At 38.5% G+C, this 21,456-nt stretch overlaps 1 protein-coding gene across 1 annotated transcript in view; it reads right to left on the bottom strand.

Annotated features, from left to right (window-relative positions):
- Nucleotides 1–19,923, bottom strand: part of CLVS1 (clavesin 1) — a 218,653-nt gene extending 198,730 nt beyond the window's left edge. Inside the window, exons 1-2 of the mRNA XM_010360364.2 lie at nt 19,754–19,923; nt 7,336–7,941 (exon numbers count right to left, since the gene is read on the bottom strand). Of these exons, the coding sequence (XP_010358666.1) occupies nt 7,336–7,790 (455 nt within the window). The 5' untranslated portion in view covers nt 7,791–7,941; nt 19,754–19,923. The remainder of the gene's footprint in view (nt 1–7,335; nt 7,942–19,753) is intronic.
- Nucleotides 19,924–21,456: the final 1,533 nt, after the last annotated feature.

Genomic DNA, 21,456 nt, shown 5'->3' with positions numbered 1-21,456 from the left:
ACTAAAACAAGGTGACTTCTTAAAGCTTCTCAGCTACAACTGAACTATCACAGAGGTCTTTGCAGAGGACTGTCTGCTCTTATGGGTAGCTAAGGGTTCTCAGTTGTATTTTGTATACTTTTCTAGGTGGAGGAAGCCTGGTAATGGCCTCAAATGCTGCAGCACTTAGAGGGTACATCTTGTAGATGCTGACAAAGATGTGGAGAAAAGGAAACCCTCACACATTGCTGGAGGGGATATAAGTTAGTAGAGCTACTATGGAGAACGGTATGGAGGTTCCTCAAACAAACACAAACTAGAATGTTCACATGATCCAGTAATTCCACTACTGGGTATAGCCGAAAGAAATTAATCAATATATTAAAGAGGTATCTACACTCCCATGTTTATGGCAACGCTATTAACAATAGCCAACAAATGAAATCAACCTGAGTACCAATCATCAGATGAATAGGTAAAGAAAATGTGGTGTTCGTAGGCCGGGCGCGGTGGCTCAAGCCTGTAATCCCAGCACTCTGGGAGGCCGAGACGGGAGGATCACGAGGTCAGGAGATCGAGATCATCCTGGCTAACACTGTGAAATCCCGTCTCTACTAAAAAATACAAAAAACTAGCCGGGCGAGGTGGCGGGCGCCTGTAGTCCCAGCTACTCGGGAGGCTGAGGCAGGAGAATGGCGTAAACCCGGGAGGCGGAGCTTGCAGTGAGCTGAGATCCGGCCACTGCACTCCAGCCCGAGCGACAGAGCGAGACTCCGTCTCAAAAAAAAAAAAAAGAAAAAAAAAAGAAAATGTGGTGTTCGCATGTTCTCACTCAGAGGTGGGAACTGAACAATGAGATCACTTGGACTCGGGAAGAGGAACATCACACACCGAGGCCTATTATGGGGGGCGGGGGGGGAGATTGCACTGGGAGTTATACCTGATGTAAATGACGAGTTGATGGGTGCTGACGAGTTGATGGATGCAGCACACCAACATGGCATAAGTATACATATGTAACAAACCTGCACGTTATGCACATGTACCCTAGAACTTAAAGTATAATAAATAAATAAATAAATAAATAAATAAATAAATAAATAAAAAGAAAATGTAGTATTCAACAAAAGAAACTATCAACAGAGTAAACACACAACCTACAGAATGAGAGAAAATTTTTGCATATAACGCATCCCACAATGGTCTAATATCCATCATCTGTAAGGAATTTAAACAAATTTACAAGGAAAAAAACAATCCCATAGAAAAGTGGGCAAGGACATGAACAGACACTTCTCAAAAGAAGACATTTATGTGGTCAGCAATCATGTGAAAAATGGCTCAACATCACTGATCATTAGAGAAATGCAAATCAAAACCACAGTGAGGTACCATCTCATAACAGTTGGAGTGGCTATTATTAAAGCAAAAAAATAACAGATGGTGGTGAAGTTGTGGAAAGAAGAGAATGCTTATACACTGTTGGTGGAAGTGTAAATTAGTTCAAAGATTGTGGAAAACAGTGTCACAGTTCCTCAAAGACCTGAAGACAGAAATACCACTTAACCCAGTAATCCTATTACTGGATATATACCCAAAGGAATGTAAATCATTCTATTAAAGAAACATGCAAGTGTATGTTCACTGCAGCAGTAGTCACAATAGCAAAGACACGGAATCAACCTATATGCCCATCAGTGATAGACTGGATATACATCATGAAATACTATGCAGCCATAAAAAGAGTGAGACAATGTCCTTTGCAGGGACATGGATGGAGCTGGAAGCCATTATCCTTAGCAAATTAATACAAGAACAGAAAACCTAATACCACATTTCCTCACTTATAAGTAAGACCTAAATGTTGAGAACACATGGACACATAAAGGGGAACAATAAACACTGGGGCCTTTAAGAGGGTAGAGAGTGGGAGGAGGGAGGGCCAAGAAAACTAACTAATGAGTACTAGGCTTAATAGCTGAGTGATGAAATAATCTGTACAAAAGAACCCCATGACACAAATTTACCTGTATAACAAACCTGCAAGTGTACCCTGAACTTAAAAGTTAAAAAAGAGAAAATAGAGTGTATATACATACAACAAAATATTATTCAGCCATAAAAAGAATGAATTCTGTCCTTAGCAGCAACATGGATGGAACTGAAGGCCATTATGTTACGTGAAATAATCCAGCACTGAAAGACAAATATTTCATGTTCTCACTCACATGCAGGAGGTAAAAACGTGAATCTTATGAAGATAGAGAGTAGGTTGGTGGTTACCAGAGAGGGTAAGGGGGCAGGGAGGCAGGATGAAGGGTGAACAAAGAATATAATTGTATATACTGCCACTGAACTGTACACTAAAATATGGAAAAGATGTTATATATATATTATATATATATATTACCTCAATAACAAATTATTACAAAATACAGTACATCTTTTGACCCAGTATCCTAGGTATTTTCCTGATTTGATTTTTTTTCTTAAGAAACAACTCCCATTTACTGAGCACCAACTAGTACTCACCTATGACCCTCATCACCTCTACTTTACAGGTGAGAAACTGAGGGTAATAAGGATTTAAGCAACTTGCTCAAGACCCCATGGCAGGTTAGGAGGAACTGGGATTGGAAGCTGGCCATCCGGTTTCAGAGTATGTGCACTTAATCACTCTTCTCTTTGGCCTCTGGACACCACCAAAAAGGGCAATTGTGATTAATTCTTGCAATAGCCCCATATGCCAGATACCTTATCGTTTCCACCTGATACAATTGAGACTCCAGAAAGTAAAATAACTTAACCAATTTTAACCTTTTATTCTTTTTAACTGAGTGAAATCCAGAAAAAAACAGATGTGCCCCTTTATGCTCAGATTTTCTTCTCCAGCACTGGGGAATTCATGGCAAACTGGGCTTATGACCAAGTGCAAGTCTGCAGCTTAGAAAGAAGCAAGAAATGAATTTATTTTTCATCAGATCTTAAAGGGGCAAATGATGAATTATTGCCAATGCCGATAGGAGTTTAGGCAGGAAAAATCAGAGGACTCATCGACCAACAGTGTCCCCTAGGTCTCCGTGACATACGAAGCTGGGGAACTGGGATACAAACTCTGCTCACTCTGGAGGGCCAAGTTCATTTTTTGAATAAATCCATGGGCGCTGATTGAATCCATCTGGTTTCAGTTCAGCCTGGCAGCCTCAGAAAATGAAGAAGTCAGCTCTCTGCTGAGGTCCAATGTCTGGGCAAGGCCAGTTTATGCTCAGGTAGCCCAAGCACTGCCTATGCCTCGGTTGCCATGTTGAACCCAAGCAGACAGAGCCTGGCACGAGCCCTCAGGGGATAGTGCTTCCCATCGCTCACTGTTCTGAGCTTTTGTCCTTGTGTCTGGGTTCAGATGAATGAGATTTACACTGTCTTAATAAATATTCATAACCATTTTAATATTAGTAAACCTTTCACATGAGATATTCAAATGACTTCCCAGTCATCTCAGGCCCCCGGTGAGAATGAAGCCATTTCCTTGCAAAGCTGTGTCAGCCTTTCCAGGCCTTTTGGGCCCCACTGGGCTGGGTCTGTGTGAAAGGAAACATGTTGGGGAAGAAAGCAAACAGGTGCTTAGGATGGGCATGCTGTAGTTCACATTCATTGCCCCATTCCCATTTTCAAATATTGTAAATATTGTACTCCAGCCCCTGGTTGCAACTCATTTTACCACATGTCCTCTATTACCTTTTACATGGAATCTTTTATAGTATTAGTGATAATACTAGAAGCTAATATCTAGAGTGCTTACAGTGTATCAAACAATAAGCTGTGTTTTTTCAGTGTGTTATGTTATTCATTCCTCCCAACCATACTATTAGATAGACATCACTCTCATTCCCAACCCACAGATGAGAAAACTGAGTCTCAGGGAGGTTGCTTGTCAAAAGTTATATAACCAGTAAACAACATGACAATATCTAAATTCAAACTGAGGCTTGTTTGCATTGAATATTTGGCTGCCAGTGGAATAGCCTTATCATCACAACCTTTTTGTTAAAACCATAATGGTCTGGGACAAATAATATTGCACAGTTTGACAAATGTGGAGAAGGACAGTGCAAAGAGAGATTACTTTAAAAAGTGTAGCAAATTAGGAGACCATAAAGTGAATTTTTAAGTCACTTCCCATCCATAGGATCAGGCTGAATAAGCTTCACATTCATGAGCCATTAGAGCTAGCAAGTATCTCAGGAATTGCATAGTTCAAACTTCTTACTTTACACAAGAGAGAATTGAGAAACAGAAAGGTGAAGTAATTTGTTTGAGGTTATCATGACCATAAACACTTGGATTATTTACTAAGAGATTTGTTTCTTCTTCTTCTTAACAACACATTTTGGGATATACATGGACCAAATCCTAACACAAAATAAAATATTTGACTATGGCTCATTTCTTTATGTGTATGTCCCCACTTACTGATGTTCTTTACCTCATCTGTCTTAGCAGATGGAAGTTCTAGAACACTGAAAACAACTAAGCATAAATGAAGTCAGCACAATTAATGATATGGTTTGGCTCCATGTCCCCATCCAAATCTCATGTTGAGTTGTAATCCGCAGTGTTGGAGGTGGGGCCTGGTGGGAGGTGATTGGATCATGGGGTGGTTTTTAACGGTTAAGCACCATCAACCTAGTGCTGTCTAGTGAGAGAATTCTCAGGAGATCTGGTTGTTTAAAAGTGTGTGGCACCTTTCCCTCATTCTCTCTCTCCTGCCCCATTATGTGAAGATGTGCCTGCCTCCCCTTCACCTTCTGCCATGATTATAAGTTTCCTGAGGTCTCCCTAGCAATGCTTTCTATGCAACCTGCAGAACTGTGAGTCAATTAAACTTCTTTCCTTCATAAATTACCCAGTCTCAGGTAATTCCTTTTAGCAATGCAAGATTGGACTAATACAATTATTCCCCAGAATTATCAATACTTTCTTATTTCAAAATCCAAAATGTTAATGTGCCCTTTTGGGGAGGCTGTTGCCTCTAGTTTACACAGATGTCCTGTACTAATGAGTTGCGTGTCTCAGAAAGAATTATTCTATTGCAGTTGGAGTGAGCTGCCTATATGTTTGCACCATTGTTAAGCGTCCGGCTGAACAATGGTGTCCTCACTGGCAGGGATTGTGTGTTCTCATCGCTGTCCTCAGTGTCCTAAGACAAGCTCTGGCACAAAGTCTATACTCACTGAATGTTTGTTGAGTGAATGATAAAGATGGATGAATCTTAAGGCCTAAAAATCTGTCTCATCAGTGAAGCAATGTAGTGAGAGACTCATCATTAATTATGTTAATTATGATATGATATATGATACGTTATGCCATATCATTACAGAATAACAGGGTAGAAACATGGAAAGGTAGCCCAGACCCAGGTGGAGTCCTGACCAAATTATAGATTGATAGTGTTAAAATATGCAAATACCTTTCCAGGATTAGACAACCCCACCCCAAACTATCAACCACAAAACAGCCAGTGGTCACCAAGGTGCCCTACACTGTTATCATCTTAAAGAGAAAGAGTAGTGACATGAGGCAGTGAAGAGGCACTTTAGAAATTCCTTTTAATGGTTATGGAGGTTGATATATTTTTAGGTTAAACCTATGTCTCCCCATGACACATAAGAATGTTAATGATTATATCTCTGTGAAAGTTCAATTCATAGGTGATGTTTTGGAAATTGATTCATTATTCTTTCTCATTCAACATTCATTGGGTATTATGCCATGTACCAAAGATACAAACATGAAAAAGACATGATCCCCTGCCCTCAAGGAACCTGCAGTCTTGGGAAGAGGGGTAAGAATACACAAAGTAAACACACAATTACAATAAAGTTGGGTTAAGACAACTGGCTCGCACATCAGACTACCATTGCCCAACTCCCACTCTGTATTCACTAGTTGTGTAACACGAGTGAGTTCCTTAACTTCTAAAAGCCTTATGTCATCAAAGGTAAAAGAGGGGTCATAGTACTAATATCTATCATGCAAAGTTCTCAGGTGGGTTAAATGAGGTAATATATATTAATGTTTAGCAGAGCTTGTCATTAGTATACAAAATGTTAGCTATGATAACAGTAGCTGTTACATTTCCATTGTAACTGCATTAATATAAATATAAACAGAGGTAGGGTGCCTGAGAAAAACAGGTTTGGGAGGCAAGTGGAAGAAGACTACCTTTCTCAAAGACCATAGAGATGCATCAGTAGGCAAATTGTGTTGTTGGAGTTGGATGATTGGAGTTGGGATAGGGGATGGTTGTCTCTCCTTTGGGTGTCTGACAGGTCAAGTCCAAAGGGTGGAAGGCATTTAAAAACCTCAACTGTTCAAGGCAAGGCTTATAGTCCCAACCAGCTGGACCAGAGAATGTGACGAAGGGCAGATGAAGCAGAGGAGGAAGTGCAGAAGGTGGATCATAAGAACCTTACTTTATTTCAATAGCTTTGCAGGTCATTGAAGAATTTTAATCAGGGAAGTGATGTAACAGAATTTTGAAAGGGTCACCCCAGCTACGGTGTAACCTAGAATGACTCAGAAGAGATGAGACTAGAGGCAGGGATACTAGCTAAGAAACTGTTGCAGTAATGAGAGAAGAAATGATGAGAACCTAAATTAAGGCAATAGTAATGCAAGCAAAGAGAAGTGAAGAGATTTCACAGGTTTATAAGAAGAAAGTGGTAGGACTTGCCAATTAATTGGATGTAAAGACCAAAGCAAGGGGCAGTCAAGGATGGCTCCTGGATTTCTGGCTTGAGATACTAGGTGGATGACATAGCAGGTAGAGTGAGAAAGATGATGTTTGGGATATATCAAGTTTGGGGTCCCTTTTAGGTCTTTCAGGGAGAAATGTCTAGCAGGGATTTGGATAGAAATGTCTGGCACTCAGGAGAAAGAGAGGTAATTCAAGTCATGGAAAGGATCCAAGAAATTATTTTATGCTTTGAAAATACTTGATATTAAGCATCTACTAATGCCATTTTTGTTTTTGTTATTAAAGATGAGAACACCAAGGACAGAATATATGATTCTTCTAGAAGATCCAGTTTCAATTTTACTAAAGTGAATGACCCACTTTGATGAAAAGAATAATGACTTCTAAGGTCTCTTACAACTCTAATGTTACAATTCTGTTGTTCATCTGGAATTGCCTTTTGAGAACAGCACACCTGTGGCCTTAAAGCTTCCTGGGTGAACATGTGAAATATTCTTTTTTTAATGAAAGTTCATTACATGTAAAGCTATACAACCCCAAACATGCAGTGATGATGCTTATAGTAAGGAAAACCAAGTAAAGACACTATCTACATTTACCTACTCTGATCCCAATTGGCTGCAAACAGCAAAAGAATCTTCCTGCCGTAATGGTCTCGGTTTTCCAGCACCCCAGGGAATCCATCGATCAGAGCCCTCTTAATGCCGGGATCATCTGCCTTGAAGTTTTTGAACATGTCCAGGTTTAGCTGGCGATACTGGAAATACTGAGCCAGGAGTCTAAAGGCATCCGCTTGGTGAAACTTCCTGGCTCGGAGAAATCTCAGGATGAAGGCATCATCTGTACGTAAAAATCCAATGTCAGGCCTGGTGATTATCATGTCCCTGACTTGCTGAATATCCTGATGTAAAACATCTGGGTTTTCATTCAGTTCCAGGCGAGCTTTCTCTATAGTCTCTGGACTGAGTCCAGCCTGTAAATGGGTCATCTTGGTCAAATCTCCGTTCCAAGTGCTTAACTTCTGATATTTTGGAAGAAGAGAGACTGGTCCCATTCACCTGATGGTCTGCTGAATCTGTGTCCCATTCAACGGTGTTTTACTACCAGACTGCCCCAGAACAGACAAATAGAGGGTCTTCTTTCACATTCAGGCCCTATGTGGTGGTGTTCATCCAAAAGAGAAGCAAAACTGAGGCCATTGCTTACTGAAAAACAAATACACACAAAAGAAACAAAAGAGAGATGATACAAAGAAAGTCTGGGCAAATTAATTGGAGCTTAGATAAAAAATAGTATATTAGGCTGTGGGTCTGATTAGATTAGGTGTCCAAAGAACGAATGATAAATGGGGTATTGAGCATAAGTTGATTATAGATAACTTGAATATCTAATATGCAAATATTTGAAATATGTTTGGGAACATTTCAGTTCCATTGACTAATTTAATAGTGCTTGATCAGATTAGCAAAAGCATGCACTTTTATTAATTACCTTAAGAAACAGTGAGAGGAGAGAAGGATACTTCTCTGTGACAGCATGCTTTATGGGACCACTCACAGGCCTAGATATGGAAGAGAAATTATAGCTATGGTACAATTTAATGCTTCCCATTGGCCTCTTTTCTCAAACAGAAGTATCTTTCACAGAAATACCCCTTCCCCCACTTTCTTAAAGCCAGCCATTTGCATCTTAACTATAAAAAACTTCCCCTATTTTAACCCCACCGGTGTTCATGACTCACAGGAGTCCCCCACCAGTATATGTGAAGAGTCGGGATGGGAACGGGCTTATGGCTGGAAACTTGACCTCCAATAACAAATTCAACGATGGGCAAGGAGGCTTACAGGGACATTTGCAAATGGCTTTATTATTTGCATTTGCCATTCTTTTAACTACGAAAGCAGAGGGACTTGAGACTCTTGGTTGGCTCTCTACCCAACCCAATATCCATATAGGCTTAAAAATCCTTCCATTGTATATAACCTGCCTGTTTTCCTAAGATGCTGTTTTACTTATGACATTTTAATACCCTCAGATACATCCTTTATGATTTCTCCACCAAAATGATATACAGAGGAACACCCATACTGTTTGTATCTTATTTTAAATATAAATGCTTAAACTCTTGCAGCCATCTGCTTGGTCTAACCTGGAAGTTCCAAAAATCAGAAGACACACTAATTATAAATAAACTTAGAGACATTTATTTTTCCTAGCTTTCTTACATCAATCTTTTCTGCAATAAGAGGTAGAATATTGAATCCCAATCTAATCATTATTGGTAATGCTTTATCATACAAAATTACTGAAATGATGATTGTTCTGCTTAATTTAGGACTAACAGTAATTTCTTAAGAGAGACAATCAGCTCACTTGTTTCTACTTTATATGTCTTTGGATATGGAGGAGACAAAAGACAGTTTAAGTAACTGGTATTCATTTTCAAGACAATAGAATAATAAAAATAATTTCATTTATAAAATATTGGCTTTGTAAAATAACTTGTAAGAAAATAGAATTTAGCTCTGTGATGTTCTGTAAGAAACAGAAGAGTCTTACTTCTCACTAATTTTGAGGACTCATAACAGTAAAGGAAAATAGTACTACAAACTCTTCCCGGAATTGGAAGAAATTTCAAAATCTGTCTAGTTCAATGCCCACCTGACGTTAAAATTCCTTCTCCAACAGCCCTTTCAGAAAATGGCCTCACCTAGTGTCTTCCTTCTCCAGTTCTTCCCTACACTCATTGCAATCTATCTTTGATATGCTGCTGAAACTATTCACACTGATCAATGACACGGATGATGATATAACTTATTATCCAAACTTAGGCACTACAGAGTGTTAATAACAATGATGCTAGAACAACAGGTTCCAAGCAAACTCAGACAGATGGTCACTCTACTAGTGAATGTCATTTTTGTTACTACATCCAACAAACAAACTTCAGCACCTACTGTAGGTGAGCTTTCTCAATATTCAATGCCGAATACATCATCTTTCTTAGACCTCCTTCTCCCATTTTTCCATTCTTTTCTGTAACTCCATTTACCCTTGATTTGTCACCTAGCCCTTTGTCCCTCTCTGCTCAATCTTCTCCTTCTGTGCTCACATCTTCAATGCTAGAGTTTTCCAAGATCCTGACCCCATGATCTGCCATCTACAACATCAGTCCATAGCTCCCTTCAGATCTTCAGGCTGCACATTCTACAACCTACTGAACATCTCCACTTATTTGACTCACAGACAACACAAACTCATTATGTTCAAAACTAAACTAATCATAGTTCCTTATCCTGAATTTGCTCCTCCACCTTTGTCTCTTAGTGAATGACATCATCTTCTATGCAGTTTCCCATGCTAGAAACCTGGGAGTCAACTATTATTCCACCCTCTCTCTTACCGCCCACTACCAGGCAATTACTTCCATAATGTTTTTCAAACTTGCCTGGTTATTTCCATCCCCATGATCACTGACTTTGTTTAGACTGCATCACTACTCATCTGTTCAGTCCTGTGACATTCTCCCTATTGGTATGCTTGCTGCCAGTCCATTCTCTGCATTTCAACCCATTCTCTGTATTACAGTTGAAATATGCTTATGTCACTCCTTGATTAACATCCATCATTAGCATCTAGTTGTCCTAGGATAAAGTATAAAACTATGCAATATGATTTCAAGACCTTTCATCTTCTGGTCTCTTTATAACTCTCCAGATTTATTGTCTGGCCATGCAGCCATCAGCAGTTTCTTCTCACCTTTGTGTGCCTTGGTAAAAGCTGCTCTCTCTCTCTGCCTAGAATAACCACTGATCGACTCTTCTTTGCCCTTCAGAAGTGAATTTGAAACTCATTTCTCCAGGAAACCCTTCCTGGCCTTCAGAGGTCACAGTAGTCCCACACCCCTGACCACACCAAATTCTGTTGCCATTTTCCTTTCTCTCTCTTTATCTGGAACACCTTACAGAGAAGGCCTGGATTTAATTCATCTGTGTATCCCTGATACAGGGTGTGGCCAAAAGAGGGTCAGCTCCACAAGCAGAGGGACTTCATTGCATTCACCACTACATCCTCAGTGCCTAGCGCAGTGTCTGCCATGAAGTAGATGCTCAGTAAATAAGCCTAGAATACATGAATAAAGAAAGTGGTCAAAATGTTTGAATGAGTGAATAAGTGTTTCAGTACCTCCAGGACAGTTTATCCTTAAATGAGATGTTGTGATTAATGTTGATGATTCCTCATCTGCAAAGTATTTTTTTTTCCTGGAGAATTTAGCCTAATCACATTGTGCTTCAGATTCTCACCTCCCTAGAGTATGCCAGGTAATGTTCACAGTTCCAACCCATGGAACACAGTGCTTAAAGCACAAGGCACAGCAATGACTTATTCCTTACAGAAGATTTAAAGCTTGGGGCAAGTTACTTACCTTACAGTTCAGGGAACTCAACATTGTTTCTGAGATAAATTACTATGGGTTCAAAAGGAAAGTTGAGGTTGCATTTTTCATGGCCTGCTTCTACATATAGCTTTGCCTCCCATCTATAATATCCGAAATAAATTTTCTTCAATCTATATCTTTATTCTGTGCTCAGCATACAGTAGAAGCTTCTGGGGAGAACACTCAAGCCAGGGTCACTGGGTTTCATAACTTAGGATAACATAGATATTTTACGTTAAAGGCAAATTCTTTGTATCAGAAGTCTGAATAGACTGCTACTTAAATAACAACTTCAATTGATAATATTTAAGGCACTAGAAAGGCTATATGAAGAATGTTCACCAGAATATAACATTTTCATTTGACTATAATCTTTTGTTCACATAAAGGACTTGGTTCTCATTCAACTTTTCCAAATTGTAAATGGATACATTGAACTTGTATCACATGAAGAAGTAGAAATGGTTTTCAGTGCTGGTAGTATTAATAATAATAATTCATATTATATATTATAGCTATTTATTATGTTCTAGGCATTTGCAGACTCTCTTTTTATAGGCTACAGTATTTAATCCTCAGAACAACTGTATGAAATGAGTATATTATTGTCCTCATTTTTCAAATGAGGAAACTAAGGCACAGAAAGGTTAAATGACTGTCCCAAATTATACAGACACTAAGAGGCAGAAACTGGATTCAGCCAAAAGTGATCTTTCTCTGAAACCATGCTCTTTACTGTTATGCTGCCCTCTCTTATGAGTAGCAGAGAGGTTTTATTATTTATGATTTAAGACCTATGTGACCATCTGAAAGTTTCAGAACCTCACTCTGGTTCCCTAAAATTCCTTTCAAACTTACCATTCTGTGAGCCTAAATATGCCAATGGATGAATAGATTTTCCTGGGTGGCTTAATACTCCGCCTTACAGATGTCCAGTTGCCGTCTTTTCCTCCTTCCTTCATTGGAAGATGACTGGTGCTGTTCAAAATCTAACTGTCTATGCCTTTTCCAGCAATGACTAATTTTTGCTCTTCCTTTAGGTATTTTCCTTTGGCAAAAATGACAGATCAAAGATAACAGATCTTGTCATTCTGTTTGAAGGATTGATTGCCATGCCCAGCAGAGTGCCAAGCATGGTATCAGCATTGAAATGTGCTTGATGATCAAACAGACCACTTTAGGCAGATTCATGTAAGCCTCAGAGGCCATCTCCCTGCAACGTGGTTTAGTCCCAAATGATTCCGTGTTTAGACACCATTTCAAATGCATGGAGAGTAATTCACAAACTTTCTCTGGGAAGGCCAAGGTGGAGGATACCTCCTTTCACTCCAGTCCACAATTTTCCAGTGAACTAGAAAATTAGATAATGATATTTTTGTATGAGAGGGAGAAAAGAAGAGTATCCATACTATGATATTTAAAATAATGTTATCTGTAGATTCTAGTTTTATATTTCATCTCAAGTTTCCATTAGAAACAAATCTTTTTGTATTTCCTCATACAGAATTTAGTCTTAAGAAAGTACATCTACAAATATACACTGTACTCTTTAGAATCAAAGAGTTTAAGCATAAAAATGCTTTCAGAAAAGTATGATAATTCAAATGAAATCAATTTGGTAATTTTATGATCTATTATTCTCATTTATTTTGTTATAATCTTCAGAAACACACATACACTATATCAGGAAAAAGTCAAAATAATATTAGCAATGTCTTATCTAAAAATATGTATATGTATGTGTGTATGTAGTATTTCAAAGCATTTTATATCAGTTATTTTTTTTTTTTCTTTGTTACAATGATCCTGCAATAGACAGAAGAAAGATAATTCCTTGGGAAGTGCTGAGGTAAAATTCTATGAAATAGTGTTGGCAAAAGTGCTTGTAAAAGGAAAAGATCTACTTTACTTTAACTGTAAATTCTTGTTGATATTATAATTATGCTGTATTCGGGGTACATAACAGCTAAGTCAGATAATGAGCTAGTCTTCAAGTTAGAAAACCAACAAATATTCATGGAGTACTTATTAGGTGCCAAGGTATTTGATATTATATAGTCTAATTTCCACACCAATCCTTAGAGTTAGGTTATTACTATTAGATGAAAAGGTGAATCTGAGATTTAGATATGGCTGAAAGAACAAAGATTTGCACTCAAACCTACTTTACTCACGTTTTGTCCAAGACTCTGCTCTCCAAGTAGGTGCCTTCTTTAACATCACTCTGAGTACCAGTGCCCTCACACTCAACTACACTCACATAATAGACACATATCCATACCCTGTCATTCCTAAAGGACATCACTTAAGGGATGTTGTAGAATTGCCCACATTTGGGGAGGAAATAGAATATTGTTGTCACAATCAGAAAAATAAAATCTGTAAAGCCTAAATATTATTTGAAATGTAAGAACATCAATAACTGCTGAACAACACCTCAAATTTGCATGGCTTCTGGGTGTTCTTAGTAATACAAAGAACAATTTTTAAATACATGTAAATTTAAATTAATACAAATATAAAATAAGAAACGATAGCCATATTTGTTTTGTGGGTTTCTTTTACAAGAAAAGAATGAAAAATTAATACTGGTGACAATACTTTGTACATGAAAGTCTAACCAACTACCTCATCCATTGGTATGTGTGAATTTATGTTTCCAAATTTTTAATATGTATTGAATTGGGTTAACCCTTATAGCTCTTTCCCTTGCTAAAACCTTACTTTAAATTTTTTTTTTTTTTTTTTTTTTGAGACGGAGTCTTGCTCTGTCGCCCGGGCTGGAGTGCAGTGGCCGGATCTCAGCTCACTGCAAGCTCCGCCTTCCGGGTTTACGCCATTCTCCTGCCTCAGCCTCCCGAGTAGCTGGGACTACAGACGCCCGCCACCTCGCCCGGCTAGCTTTTTGTATTTTTTTTAGTAGAGACGGGGTTTCACCGTGTTAGCCAGGATGGTCTCGATCTCCTGACCTCGTGATCCGCCCGTCTCGGCCTCCCAAAGTGCTGGGATTACAGGCTTGAGCCACCGCGCCCGGCCTAAATTTTTAAATTGAATATGCATTTTTACCTAGAAATACCAAAAGGAATTTGTATACTGAATGAAATAAAAACAGACGCTGCTGATATATCTAAACCCAAACTGAAACTCATAGTGACCAAAAATCTTTCTTTTTAAGTGTAACTCTATTTGAAATCTTTCTTGAAAGATAATACACTCCCTTACAGCCTATTTAGCCTATATTTAAATCTCAGAGGCTGGTTGATTACATGTTACATGGTACTGACCAGAAGGAGTCTTTTTTCTGGTGGATGAATTTTCAGATTGGCCGTTATGGTTTGTAGGACTTCTGCATGAGTACTGGCTACGGAACATCAGACCTGTGGGTAACAAAGTGACCCGAATTCATTGACTTTCTTTAAATATTAGCCAACTTACAGATATAAACTATCTGTACTAGGGGCAGGGAGAGTAGTCTGCAAGGATAGAGAGGAGACTCTGAATTATCTGAAAACGTGGTGTAACCAGAATTTAGCCCGTGCTACACAGAACACATTTCACCACCTTTGGCTTATTCCTAGCCTAGGACTAACTCTTGCCACATAAATACTAATTGTGCAGACTCCCTTGGCTCCCTTTAAAATAGCAAAAAAGCACACAATCATTTGCTGCCATTTGTTCCTGCTCTTAAGAAATGTTAAAAGTAGATTGGAATGAGCTCCATCAGAGTAGAGACACTGAAAACTTTTGTAAACAAAATAGATGCCAGGTCAGAATTAGAATAGACTCCAACTCAGGGAAGATGGACCTATGTGAGAGATGATTCTAGCACCATTTTGCAGTTTTCTTTGGGGTAAATAATGCAAGGAGTTGAGGGGAAAGCCAATTTATAGAGAAAGTATGAGATTTTTGTTCCTCCTCACTGTGTTTGGTAGAAAAAGTATTTAATTGAAGTAGCATTTACCTTACACCTCAATGTATCTTAAGCAAAGATAATATATAGGGAAAAAATTGTTCAACCATAGGATATTAGACTGGAATATTTCGTAGGCTATTCAACTATCCCCATAAGAAGTCATTGGCAGTTGATACCCCAATTTGTGCTTCCTAGGGGTATCAATGGGAAGAGAAAGGAAAACAAACAAACAAAAACCTTGAGCCTTCTATCTTCAAAGGGAAAGATTATTTCTGTAAGAATAGACTCTCCTTTTTGAGGAAGAGGACCTAAAGGAAGATAAGAAAGGTAGGACTCACCCCAAAATAGCCATTAACTCTATTTGCCCCCTTTCCCACTAAATGTTTTCCCAGCAGATCCATGTAACTGTGAACCTTCTTCTGGATGTGACTGCACAGACAATGGCAGCAGTAGGAATCACAGCTAAGAAAACTGCCTGGGAAAAGTAAAACACAGCAGCATGCTTAAGGGTGAGGTGGGAGGAAAGAGGCTATTTTTATAACTTTCTCCTCAATTAGAAATAGAATTTCTGAGCTCTTATTGCTTCAGAACATGGGGTGGTTTTTGTTTTGTTTTAGAATAAGTGTTATTATTTAATAGTCAGACATAAAAGTGAGAATGTTAAAAAAAGAAAACTTTTCTTTGCTCTTGCTTCTCAAAGAGTGGTCCATGCATCAGCAGTGGCAGCAGAACTCAGGAACTTGATAGTGACACAGCATGTCAGGACTTACCTAGACCTACTGAACAGGTAACAGAATCCCCAGGCAATTTGCATGCAAATTAATGTTTGAGAAAAGCTGGTCTAGAGGATTTATAATGACCCAGAGGGGTAGAGAGGTAGATTAATTGCCTCTGAGGCCAGAACTCACGTTGTCTGTGGACAGAACTCACGTTGTCTGTGACTACTGCACTGTCCAAGAGGAACATAAAAGTCCCCACAATGTGTTCTTTACCTATGGAGCAATGGCACTCATAATAGTTTAGCAGATTACCCAGTTAATTACTCTCACTATGTTTGCATGCTCTATATATCAACCACAAAAGAAGGAAGGGAAGAAGGCAGGGAAATTTAGAGAGAGGGAGGGAAAGGAGGAGGGAAGAAGAGAAAAAAAGGAAAGAGAGAGAGATCTCACAAGTTTTATTTTGTTTTAATTTGACCACACATTAAGAAACTTTTTATGTATAGATCCTGTAATTTAACGTGCCCCCCTGCACCATGCTATTCCCAGGCCCATAACTTCCCTCCTACTTCCTCCAAAACTATAAAATAATGAACATTGAATAAGCTTTGTAAGTGACAAACATAAATATATGGAACTTTGCCTAAGACCTTTGATACTATTTTAAGGAGTATAGATAGAAAAGGAGTCATAAGCGGTCTGCACAATATTTAGGAACAGAAGATATGGCTAAAAGCATCCTGGAAACAAGGGCAGATCATCTCAAACACATGTGGAGAAATTTGTGCTGGCTCAGAAATTAGGAAGCACAAAAGCTCACAGGAAATTAGTCTACCACATGGGAAACTTTCTCGGATACTTCCTGTCACAGAACAGGTGCATAAAGGGACAGAGCCTGGGGCAACCTGACCTGAGAAGGTGTAATAAAGGGCTGTGGGAGGCATCAGAGGTAGGGAAGAAAAATGAACTTATTATCTCAATAAATGAAAGCTTTTTATGGGGCAGGGGATGTTTAGCCAGTTCATTTTCAATCCATAAAGAATCAAGCAAAAGAGTATAAACTTCCCTTAAACTAAGAAACACTTAGACTGGTAATTAAACATGAGTTGCAATAAAGAGACATACATCAGTTAGAGGTTGCAGAGTTGTCAAAATTCACACTGTGGACCTTCTTTTGAAACAACTTTGTTCTGGTGATATCTGGATAAAATTAACAACAGTCAAAACAAGCAATATTTGGGAGAAGACTGAAAAGAAGGTCTTTGTTGGCAATGTTGAGGACATATTTCTGGACTGATTGCATATAGTAAAGCTTCATATTTTGTACACTCATTCGGCTGTGCTGCCTCCTGTGTCTGAGTCACTGTGTAACAGGGACAGTAGAGAAGATCAAAGTCAGCCTGGATCCATTTATTAAGGATGGAACGCTCTGCTATCAGGGAGTATGTAAAGTTGTGAATACACTTCTTAGGGATAATAAAGTGCCTCTCTTTGTAAAACCTTCAGAAGTGAGCAGACACCACCAGTTCCGAAAAGTTCAAGATTTTGCCTTTTGGGAAATGAAAGACCTTCCAGCTGTCTACTCCGTGATTCTAAATGAGACACTCTTCTATGAGAATGTCTACAAAAATATATGATGACACTGCTGGAAAACATTTTCTCTTCACCTTTAAATCCATTATAAAAATGAATAATTTCTGTTATTGAAAATATTTTTAAAGGAGAAATAGCTCTCAATAGAAAAGATTTAAGTAAGGAAGCCAGGATACTGTCATTCTATAAAAATCAATAAGCTCAGCATAACATTTCAGTCAAGAAAAGTCATTGCTTACAGATAGATGCCTGTAAATCTCACTGAAGCAGCATTGTTTTAAAATTTCTCCAGCCCCAGGAGATTGTATTAAACACAGGAAGACAGAAGCTCTAGAGGCACTGGATTCCTGGCCTGCATTTCTGGTGTGAAGCAGTAGAATTGGCAATACGTACATTTTTTAAAATTGTCTGAGCTGAACCATTCTTTGCAGTCAGAAAAGGGAATTTTAAGAATCTCCTTTATCAGGGACTTTTAAGAGATCTTGGTTACTGTGGATATTACCAAACCAAGGACATTATGTGGATGACCAAATTTTCTTCTTCTATAAAATCCATTTCACCCCATATTTTGCTAGTTTTCTTGCTTGGGATCCAAAAGTGAATGAATTTTAGAGGCAGGTGGAATCATATCTATATAATTAGTGGCAGTAATTAACTTTTGATGCATTGCTACTATTTCTCATTCTAAAAGAGAATTAAGTATGAATTTTCCTCAGAACTTCTTCCGAAAGATATGTATTCGTGACTGTCTTTATTCTCAACAATGCCTCTAATGGTGAGCAAGCTGGTTTAGATGAAATTTGCTTCACTGTCTTTAAGAGACAGAATAAATACACAAGGGCAACTTTAAAATCAAGCTTTTCTGTGCTCTGGTTTAAACTTTCTTGTCACATGTGACCTATTATTCCCATTTAAATAATCTCATTTTTAATTAAGATGTTAATTTCATTAAAAACACTTGTCAAAAAATCCCAATGCTTTGCTGTTCAGTAAAAATCAATTAAATGAGCACCCAGCAAAATGTTTTTATTTATGACAGGCTCAGCACTTATTTTCTGGTGCCTTTTAGCTCTTATAAAACAGATGATCCTGATTAAATCAAATAGGGACTATGACTTGGGCTTAGACTTTCAGGTTCAAATTAATCAGACATTTGAAAGATGTTCCAACTTCCCTTCAGCCGAGATAGAAAATGATAGCACTCTAAAAGCAGAGCCTGGCAGAACGGAGTTACATAAAATGCCTTTTCAATTTTTGCACTCTATTACCCTTTACTATTATAGGAAAATGGTGTTATCACCTGATTACTGAGAAAGCACACAAAAATCTAGCCTTCCAAATCTGAGCCAGTCCTTGACTGATGATGAACAAAGCAAGGCCATCTGGTCTGAATATCATTACTACTTTGGCCATTTGGGCAAGGGATCTATTTTCTTTGCTCCAAAGAGAGGTTTAAGATTTGAAATAGAAATGAAATAAGTAGACAGGAAGAAACATTGGAACAAATAGTTTATTCGAATGAGAGCCCCCTTTCTTAAGTTATAATCATTACCATCATTTTTATTTTTATTCTGGCCAGAATTAATCTTTGGGGTCCCGATTTTACAAAACATTTTAGTAAAAACAGAAGAAAAAACTTGATTCTAGAGTTTCTGCGTTAAACACTTAGGAAAGGAAACGGACGTGTGGGTGAATATGAGTCATCAGTCACCCCCACTCTGCTTCCTGGTGATTCTCCATTGGAAAAGCAGAAACAGGTTGAGCTTACATTTCTATTTTTCTGGAATCACATTATGCCCTAGGCCATGTTAATTTCCTCAACTAAACAGACCCTAATCTGCTGAAAGGCAGCTGGCTAACTGCTGGTGTCTGGCAAGTGCCCCATCTGTCCCCGTGCCTGGGGTCTCTCCCTCCTGCCTTCACTTTCCCTTTCTCGCAAACAGGCGTCTCTCTTTGTTTTCAGGGGTTTGTTCACCTGAACTTTCCTTCCTATGCCTGTCAACTTGAGCTCTTTCCCTCTATCCTGCGGACCTCGGGCTTTGTCTAAGTGGCAAGACACAGTTGTGTGACTATAGTTACCGCGCTGGTGATGGTGGCTATGATGACGGTGATGGTGGAGATGGGGGTGCTGATGTGTAAGGGGGCGCAGGCTGAGCGGGCGCCGGGAGGAGGATGGACCGCGGAGGCGGCAGGGGGGTGGGGTGCGGTGCGGAAGGGATGGAGTGCAGAGGGATTGCAGATGGGAGCTGTCCACATACCGAAGTGCTGAAACGCCGCAGCCATGGCATCGCAAGCGCGGGGGAAAGGCGGGGAGGCTCTGCAAATACAGAGGGGAGAAAAAAGGCAACAAATACCTTCACACGGCCGCCCAGCCTTGCTTTGGTAATGTATTTCTGCAGGTGTCCTCGCTGCTGAACTGGGTGGGTGAGATCCCCTATTCTGGCAGGTTCGGGCTCAGATTTCTCTAGAAAGCTGTGAATGAGAGCTCGAGCTCCACACGGGGCTGTGATTTTTGGTAGGAGGCGTGTGCGCCCGATTCTCTGTCCTTCTATACCGAGCCTAGCTTTCCCCTGGGTCCTAAATGCCTCCATATCACAACCCTCCCTGGTTCCGTTGAGAAGTACCAATAATTTTTTGTAATTTTGTTAACATCTGGGACAAAAAGTACCGGCGCCATCACTACCCACACAACATTAAAAATAGAATATTTCAAACGGATTAATGAAAGCGCAAAAGCAGATGTGTGTGTGTGTGTGTGTGTGTGTGTGTAAATCTGACAGATAAGAAAGTATCACAAACCTATGGGAAAAAAGGATGAATTATTTTACTAACAAATGGTATTAAGAAAATGAACTATTTGAAGAGACTCAAATCAAAGTCTCATTTCACCAAAATAAATTACACAGATGTTTTTATCAAAAACATAAAACTTAAAAATATAACTAGAAGAGCAGAAATATTTTACCCATCTCAGGATAGGGAAGGTTTTCTAAGCACAAGAGGAATAGAAGAAATGAAAAAGAAAAAGATCAGTAAGTTTGAGTGCATAAAAACACTCTTGAATGTCAAAATATTAAAAAAGTAAATACAAATTACCACTTTAAAAGACTGCAGCAAGTAGATGTTTCATACACAAAGTATCACATAAAAGAGAAACACTAACAGCCTTTTAGAAAAAAAGGAAGAATGTTAAATGACAAAGAATTTACAGAAGAAATGGGGATGCATAATAAACACATTTTTTAAATATCAACCTCACCAGTAAATGGAAATATGCAGTTTAATATGGCAGTTTGGGCTGAAGTTTTAAATATGCATATCTTATATTGTTGGAATAATAGTGAGATGGCATAACATTTTTACAAATCTATTTCACAATGTACACCCAGTGTCATAAATATACATGGCATTTAGATCCAGTAGTTTCATTTCTAGTACTTTATGCTAGGGATATATTCAGATATGCAAAGATTTATGTGTATAAATTTCATTTATGATGATAAAAGTTGTCAAAAAATAAAAAATTAATTTTTCATACAACCTGTAATGTTTACAGCTATTAAAACATATTTTTGAACACTGTTTAAGACCAAAAAAGAAATACTTGCAAAGTGTTAAGTGAAGGAAAGCAAGATATCAAATACAGCATTCCCATTTTTCCCCAGTTTTCAAATCAGTTACATCATCATGGGTAAATTTTCTTTTTGCCAAGATAACTTGATTTTCTTACTTGTATTTGTTTAAAGTTTTCACATTTACTAAAAAGTTAGAAAACTTATGAAATATTTTAAAGCAATCTTTCTATCATATATTTCAAAGACTTCAAGGTCATCAGAATTCTTCCAACTCTGACATAGTATTACATATTTACTTATTTGTTTAGTCATTCTCTCTGATGGAATGTAAGTACCATGTGGCAGATAATTTGTTCACTACTGCTTCCCAAGCACTTACAAGTATGCCTGGAACAACATATTTCTTAGTTTATACATTCTCAGAATGAGAGAATCCACATCTGGATATGATGTAGAGGTAAGACAACCATCTAAAACTTAGA

This window comes from Rhinopithecus roxellana, chromosome 9 (genome assembly GCF_007565055.1).
Source record: "Rhinopithecus roxellana isolate Shanxi Qingling chromosome 9, ASM756505v1, whole genome shotgun sequence".
Taxonomy (NCBI): Eukaryota; Metazoa; Chordata; class Mammalia; order Primates; family Cercopithecidae; genus Rhinopithecus; species Rhinopithecus roxellana.
This window is presented reverse-complemented; position numbering and strand designations above follow the sequence as displayed.